Below are 7,881 nucleotides of genomic sequence, written 5' to 3'. Positions count from 1 at the left end.
TTCCTCTCACAATAATGTTTTGAAAATTTTCTCCATGAAGCTTTCTTTTACTGTTAAGTTTATTCCCAGATATTTTTTACTAAATATATTTAAAGCGTATAGTATGCTGTTTTGATATACATAATGAAGTGATTAGTACAGTCAAACTAATTAATATACCCATCACCTTCCATAGTTCTCTTTCTTTTATGGTAGGAGCACCTAAAAACTCTCTTAGCAAACTTTCAGCATGCAGTACAGTGTTAACTGTAGTCCTCATGCTGTACATTAGATCTCTAGACGTTCGTTCCTCAAAGCTCCAACTTTGTACCCTGTCGCTGCATCTCTCCATCTCCTCCTTCCCTACCCCTGGTAACTTACTCTCTGCTTCTATATGTGCAAACTTTTTTTAGATTTCACATGTAACTGCGATCATGCACTATTTTTTTTTCTGTGTCTGGCTTATTTCCAGATACATCCATTTTGTCACAAATGATAATATTTCCTTTTATAAGGCTGAACAATATTCCATTTTATGTACTGTATGTACAATTTATTTATCCATTGACTCATCAGTGGACACGTACGTCGCATCTCGGCTGTTGTGAATAGCGCTGCAGTTAACGTGGGAGTGCAGATGAATCTGTGAGGTGCTGATTTCATCTCCTCTGGGTATATACCCAGAAGTGGGATTGCTGGATCATATTGTAGCTCTATTTTTAACTTTTTGAGGAACCTCCATACTGTTTTCCATAATGACTGTACCAATTTACATTCTCACCAGCAACATACACGGTTTCCTTTTTTTCCCCACATCCTTGCCAATACTTATTATCTGTTGCCTTTATATAATAGCCATCCTAACAAATGTAAGGTGTTCTCATTATGGTTTTAATTTGCATTTCCCTGATGATTAGTGATGTTGGACACCCTTTTATATACCCGTTAGTCATTTGTATGTCTTCTTCGGAAAAGTGTCTATTAAGGTCCTTTGCTTATTTTTTAATCTAGTTATTTGTTTTTTGCTTTTTGGTTTTGGGATTTTTTTCCCCCCACTGTTAAGTTGTGTGAGTTCCTTATATATTTTGGATATTAACCCTTTATCCAGATATATGGTTTACAGATATTTTCTCCCAGTCCATAGGCTGCCTTTTCATTTTGTCAGTTATTTCCTTTGCTGTGCAGAAGCTTTTTAGTTTGATGTGGTCTCACTTGTCTATTTTTGTTTTTGTTGCCTGAGCTTTTAGTGTCATATCCAAAAAGTCATTACCAAGGCCAGTATCAAGGAGCTTTGCCTCTATATTTACTTCTAGGAGTTTTATGGTTTCAAGTCATATATGTAGTTTTGGATTTGGGGGGGAGGGGTTTGTTTTTGTTTTTTTAAAGAAACAAGGTCTCGTTCTGTCACTCAGGCCAAGCCTCCTGAGCAATTAGGTCTACTGGCCTGCACCACCACACCTGGCTAATTTTAAAATTTATTTTCTGGCCTCAAAGAGTCCTCTCATCTCAGCCTCCCAAAGTGCTGGGATTACAGGAGGAAGCCACTGTGCCTGGCCCTCTAATCTATTTTGAGTAGATTTTTGGGTATGGTGTTAGGTAAGGGTCCAATTTCATTCTTTCGCATATGGATATCCAGTTTTCTCAGAACCATTTATTGAAGAGAATGTCCTTCCGCATTGTCTCCTTGTCAAAACTAGTGACCGTATACGCTTGGGTGTATTTCTGGGCTCTCTGTTCTGTTCCATTGGTCTATGCGTCTGATTTTATGCCAATACCATAGTGGAGTTTTTTGTTTGTTTTTTGTTTTTGGAGAGAGTCTTGCTCTGTATCCCATGCTAGAGTGCTATGGTGTCAGTCTAGCTCACAGCAACCTCAAACTCCTGGGCTTAAGCGATCCTCCTACCTCAGCCTCCTGGGTAGCGGGGACTACAGATGTGTACCACCACGCCCAGCTAATTTTTTCTGTTTTTAATCGCCTGGCTAATTTTTTTCTATTTTTAGTAGAGAGTGGGTCTCTCTCAGGTGGTCTCAAACTCCTGACCTCAAGCACTCCTCCCACCTCAGCCTCCCAGAGTGCCAGTATTACAGGCATGAGCCACCACACCTGGCCCAATAGTGTTTTGATTACTATAGCTTTATAATATAATTTGAAATCGGGAAGTTTGACGCCTCCAGCTTTGTTTTTCTTTCTCAAGATTGTTTTGGCTATTTGGGGTCTTTTGTAGTTCCATACAAACTTTAGAATCGTTTTTTTCTGTTTCTGTGAAAAATACCGTTGGAATTTTTATAGGGATTGCATTGAATCTGTAAGATCCAATTATATGCTGTCAGTAAGAAACACACTTTAGATTCAGGGATGCACATAGGCTGAAAGTGAGAGATGGAAAAAGGTATTCATGCAAACGGTAACCAGAGGAAAGCAGGAATGGCAATACTTATATCAGACAAAATATATTTTAAGTCAAAAACTCTTAAGAGAAAAAGAAGATCATTACATAATGATAAAAGGGTCAATTCGTCAGGTAGATAAAAATATATCTACAGCCAACATCAGAGCTCCTAAGTATATAAAGCAAATATTGAGAGATCTGAAAGGAGAAAATTGAGAGCAGTACAATAATAGAGTCTTACAGTACCCCACTTTCAATAATAGGTAGAACATCCAGACAGAAAATCAACAAAGAAACATCAGATTTGAACAACACTATAGACCAAATGGGCTTATTCCAAAATATTTCAAGTAATTTGTTGCTGTTGCCAGTGTGGTTGTTTTCTTTTATTCTTTTCTCAAAATAGCATTTAATTATATATGCAAAAGCTGCTGATTTTTGTATAACAGTTTTGCCTCAGCCACCTAACTGAATTCCATTTTTTCATAATAATTTCTAGTTGATCTTGAATTTTTCAAAGTAAATAATCAGATCTTTTGCAAATAATGATAGTTTTACTTCCTCCTTTGCACAGTCTTTTAACCTCTCATTTCTTTCTCTTATTTTGATGTCAGTGTTAAACAGAATTGGAGTGTTGGGAGTGGACCTCTTTGGAGACGTTAAAGAATCATGTATCTTTTCCTGTTTTATTAAGAGTTTATATCAGTGGCCAGGTGCAATGGCTCATGCCTATAATCCCAGCACTTTGGGAGGCCAGGCCAGGAGGATGCTTGAACCCAGGAGTTCAGTGCTGTAATGAGTTACGATCGCACCACTGCACTGCAGCCTGAGTGAGAGAGTGAGATCCCATCTCAAAAAAATAAAAAAAAATGTGCGTGTGTGTGTATGTGTATGTGTGTCTGTGTGTGTGTATTTCAAGAGTAGAAGTTTAATTTAATCTGATGTCTTCTCACCACCTCAGATTCTGGGAATAATCACAGGATTTTTTTTTTCTCTGCATGTCTATTGATATGATATAATAATAAGTTTTCTAATATTATGCCGAACCGTTCTTTCTTTTTGAATAAACTTTACTTGGTTATGGTGTATTACTCTTTTAGTTTTTACTGGCTATACTTGCCAATATTCTATTTAGGATATTTTCGTTGACATCCATAAATGAGAATTTTTCTGTAGGAGTGTGTGTGTGTATGTATTTCTTTGGAGTTTGGGCATTATTTTCCTTAAAACAGATTTGGGAGAATTCTCCCCCTACCACTTCCATCCCATGATTTGAAGAAATTTAAATAGCTTTGGAAATGTCTGTTCCTTCATGGTTTGTGAAAACTTATGCTGACAGTTTTTGTGGGAATTGAGTATGTATTTAATATTTCAGGTGGCACAGAGAATATGAAATAACTTTCATTACTCAGACATAGGATAATTAACTTGGGAAAACTTATTTGGTTTAGTAAAATTTTCCTCCAGTTCAGGAGGTTAAACACACACACATATATATGTGTATGTATACACAAATACCCGTGTAACTAAATGAATTTCTGTACCCGAATTTATGAACACTGTTCTGGGTGTTGGACGTTGCAGGATAATGGATGTGTCGTGAATGTGCTCGTGTGTCTGCAGAGTTAGCCCAGGTGGCTTTCATCAGTCTACTCGGGCAGGCCTCCTGGAGGGAACTCAGGCTGCACTACCCTCAGGAGCAGGTGGGCTTGGGTAGGGCTGTGGACCCGACCCCCTGACTGGCTCACAGAGGATGGCCAGGCAGGTGAAGAAGAGGGGCCGGGTAAGGGAATTTCATATTCTCTGTGCCAGCTGAAATACAGGCTCAGCTCCCACAAAAACCATCAGAATCAGGAGCAGGAGACAGTTTGGGAGTTCAGCTGTTGGTGGTGCACTTCCCATGTGCTAGCCAGGAGATACCAGAATGGAGAAGATGCAGCCCCTGCCCTTCAATTTGCCATGTAGTAGGAGGAACACACCCAACAGGTGAATAGGTCAACGGCAACACCAAAGGGCAGTTCTGGAGTTAAGTACCAAGTAGTGTGGTAATTAGGTAGAACTGAGTGAAGTCAAGGGGAACCTCACAAATGAGCTGACTTTTTTTTATTAGCAGATTCTCACAGGTGCTCTGGAGGCTGACAGAAGGGAAGTGAAAGGTAATTTTCCCTAAGGGAGTAGCCTGGATGTGCCATTACCCCTGAGTGGGTGACAGCACTGAAGTGAAGCCAGGTGTGGGTTCAGTTTGGGGTTGTATCATGGGTGTACATGTCCCCCCGGCCCGCAGCCCACCTCCAGTCCTGACTTGACTAGTTCCATAAGCAGGGGGAACCATGAGGGGGGACTGCCATGGTTATCCTGGTGAAAGGGGACGGAGCGCAGGCAGAGAGGATGGCTCTGAGAGAACGTGCCAGGTCACATAACCCAGGTGTTGTGTGTTGTTGGGGCCCATAGGGACGGAGTTGGTGGCAACAAACTCCGTGGTTCCACGATTTCTGACTGGTTACCCACCCCAGGGGATGTGATTGCCCTTTAGTCTGAGAAGCCCTGGTACGGGTGCATCTTCCTCCTCCTCCTCCTCCTCCTCCTCCTCCCAGACCACAACATCAGAGTGGGCTCTCCCTGTGAGCCTGTGAGAGATGATGTCAGAGTGACTTCACCCAGAAGAAGTTACTCTTCTGTTGTTTATAAACTGTATTTACAATGTTAGGTAACTTTGTAGCTCACCTTTCCATTTTAAAGAGGTATTCATTGTACTTTGTTACAGTGGATTGCAGGGTTTTATTTCTTTAAGTAAGAATTCTCCTTTTAAGAGCATAAACACTTTGTGGGTACACATTGAAAAAATCTGGTATTTAAACTTCAAGGAGCATAAAGTACTTGGTAACAATGGAGATTTGCCTCTCTCTTCATTTGCATATATTATTTTTAATTGCAAAAATGATACATACCTATTGATGAAAAATTCAGGTGTTACAGAAGTGAAGAAATAAGAAATTCCTTGCTCCACCCCACCTCTACTCAGTCCTTTAATGGTGGTTACCTTTACATATTTGGTGTACAGCCTTCCAAACTTATTTTTACTGTATATAAATGTATACACGAGCTAAGTGTTTTACAAAACGGAATTATTATATACACTGTATAGAAATGGAGACCATTTTTTCCCTTTGTATGTTATGGACTTTATTCCATGATAATACATAGAGAGTTCTGGGTTCTTTTTAGGGGTTGCATAATTTTCAGCTATAGATTTACCATTATTTAATTTACCGATTCTTTACCGAGTTCTTAACATATTGAGCTCTGTGCAGTTGTGGAGCTCTTCTAGAAGTGGAATTGCTGGAGCAAAGGTAAATGCACACTTTAACTTTTGAAATGTTTTCAGAGTATTCCCCCAAAGGTCATATACAGCAACTTCCATGCTGCCCGGCGCTCTGTGGGAGCGGCTCTCTCCTCACAGACGCACCACTGTTGGCATCACCATTCTAACCCTCTCTGATGGTGAAAGATGATTTCTCACTGTTTTCATTCTTCTCATTATTAGAGAGGTTTAGCACCTTTTTAAATGCCTAATAGCTATTTGTACTTCTTAATTCATAAGAGCAAAGTAAAAGATAAATTATAAATTTTTTCAGCATGATTTTAGATTCTAACTTTGTTAAATGTCTTTCTATTCAGAAGTTTTTCATTTTTATTTAGTCAAATCTGTCTTTCCTTTGTGCTATGCTTAGGAAGACTTTACCTTTCCTGAGATGGTACTGATTTCTTCTGTATTTTATTATAATCTTTAGTCCACTGGAATTCATTTTTGTGACTAGATATAATAGGGATCCAACTTCATTTTTCTTCTAAATGTAGAGCTGATTGCCCCACCTAATTTTTGAACAGTCTACTTTCTTCTCACTAATATGAAATGCTACCAAATAATAAATTATTCACTGAGATCTTTGGTAAACAGAGACCACAGGAATCACCTTTTTAGTAAATATCAAAATTATTTGATAAAATGCTTACCAAAACTAGAAATGGTTTCTTTAGCATGAAGCTACAAAGAAATATGACTGAAAATACACTAAAAGTGTAAGATTAAAGGAATATTTTTTTGCTTTCAGTTTCTGAGCACAGACTCCTTTATTTGCTTTGTGATACTTTGTAACTCTTGCACACTAGAAGGCAAAATGAAGCAATAAATCAAATAAGATCTTATATGTGGCAAGTAGCTTTATGCACAATTTCCGTAAATCCTTGTTAGTCATTCACTCCTCATGATGTTTTCCATCTCTCTCCTTACAGCCTAAATGGGACGGCCAGGTATTACTGACACAAGTTTGGACGCGTTTGAATCTGTTAGAATGTGACTACTTCGGACTGGAGTTTCAAAGCATGCAGTCCTACTGGGTATGTGCTTTTGATTTGTCTTTAGAAACAGGCTGAGGTGTGTTGTAGAATGTTTACGATGTGCATGGTGCACAGAGAGCCTTTGCGGACCTACTGTAATGATACGAGCAAGATATAATTTGCACATCATTGTTATCAAAGCCATGCTGTTAAAATATTTTATTGTTAGCTATAGGGAGTATGTTTGCCTCTAATCTAAGCCTGAATTTTCATCCTCCCCAAATTCGTTTTGTCCATTAGCACATGTGCCAAGGAAATTCCTTCATAAATTATAAAAGCAACCTCTAATACATCCTGCATGAAAATCATTTTGAAAGTTAATTTTGAGCAAACTTAACTGGTTATGCTTCATTTTACTTAACAGATGTAACCTGAAAAAGTGTGGAGTTTTAATATTTATAGATGGAACTATTTTAAAGAGGCCTGCATCGACCTATTAGTTCAAAAAGCACATCAGTGTTACAAGCTCTGTTTGGCCTTTCAAATACCCTTAGCAGGACAGCCGTATTTACCCAAGTTTCTCTACTCTGATGACACAGCATGCCTCTTACACAGTAGCCTTCCTATCAATTTGTTGTTTACAAATGCAGTATATGCCAAATATTTGTTTGGTGTTAACAATATCCCCCCAGATAATTATTGGTACCCATTCTGTGCATATCAACGGCTACATTCTGTTTGGCTGAATGGAGTGTCCAGTGTAACAGCAGCCTTAACACCTTCCCACGCTTCCTGAAGTGTCTTTCATCAGGATTCTACTTGTGTGTGAGGGGATTAGAGTCAAAATGTTCCTGTCATAAAAACTTCTCTTCATTGTAAACATTTTTGTATTTTATAGCATACTTATTAAATAGAGAAATTATTTAATAGCTTTAATCTTCTGTTAAATCCTCTTTAGATTTGGCTTGAACCTATGAAACCCGTCATCAGGCAAATACGAAGTAAGTCCTTTGCTTAACTCCTTAAACCGCTGCTCATTTAAGGTGCTTTGTCTTAGGATGTTCAAATTCAAGGCATATTCCGATGTTCATTGTCGCCACTGTGTAGCAGTAAAGTTATCACTGACGTCAGATAAACTTGGAAGTCATTTTGCTGTTTAGTTTTAAACTCAGTG

General features: G+C 38.6%; 1 protein-coding gene across 2 annotated transcripts in view; it reads left to right on the top strand.

Moving 5' to 3' along the window:
* FARP2 (FERM, RhoGEF and pleckstrin domain protein 2) overlaps positions 1-7,881 on the top strand; it is a 111,192-nt gene that overhangs the window by 40,497 nt on the left and 62,814 nt on the right. For both annotated transcript variants that reach the window (XR_001138204.1, XM_012661941.1), the window contains exons 3-4: positions 6,663-6,767; positions 7,666-7,708. Coding sequence is in view for 1 of the 2 variants with exons in the window: in XM_012661941.1 (XP_012517395.1) it covers positions 6,663-6,767; positions 7,666-7,708 (148 nt within the window). In the remaining variant the exon portion in view is untranslated. The remainder of the gene's footprint in view (positions 1-6,662; positions 6,768-7,665; positions 7,709-7,881) is intronic.

This window comes from Propithecus coquereli, unplaced genomic scaffold (genome assembly GCF_000956105.1).
Source record: "Propithecus coquereli isolate 6110/MARCELLA unplaced genomic scaffold, Pcoq_1.0 Scaffold743, whole genome shotgun sequence".
NCBI classification, from domain to species: domain Eukaryota; kingdom Metazoa; phylum Chordata; class Mammalia; order Primates; family Indriidae; genus Propithecus; species Propithecus coquereli.
The sequence above is the reverse complement of the archived record's forward strand: the minus strand, read 5'-3'. Positions and strand labels throughout refer to the sequence as shown.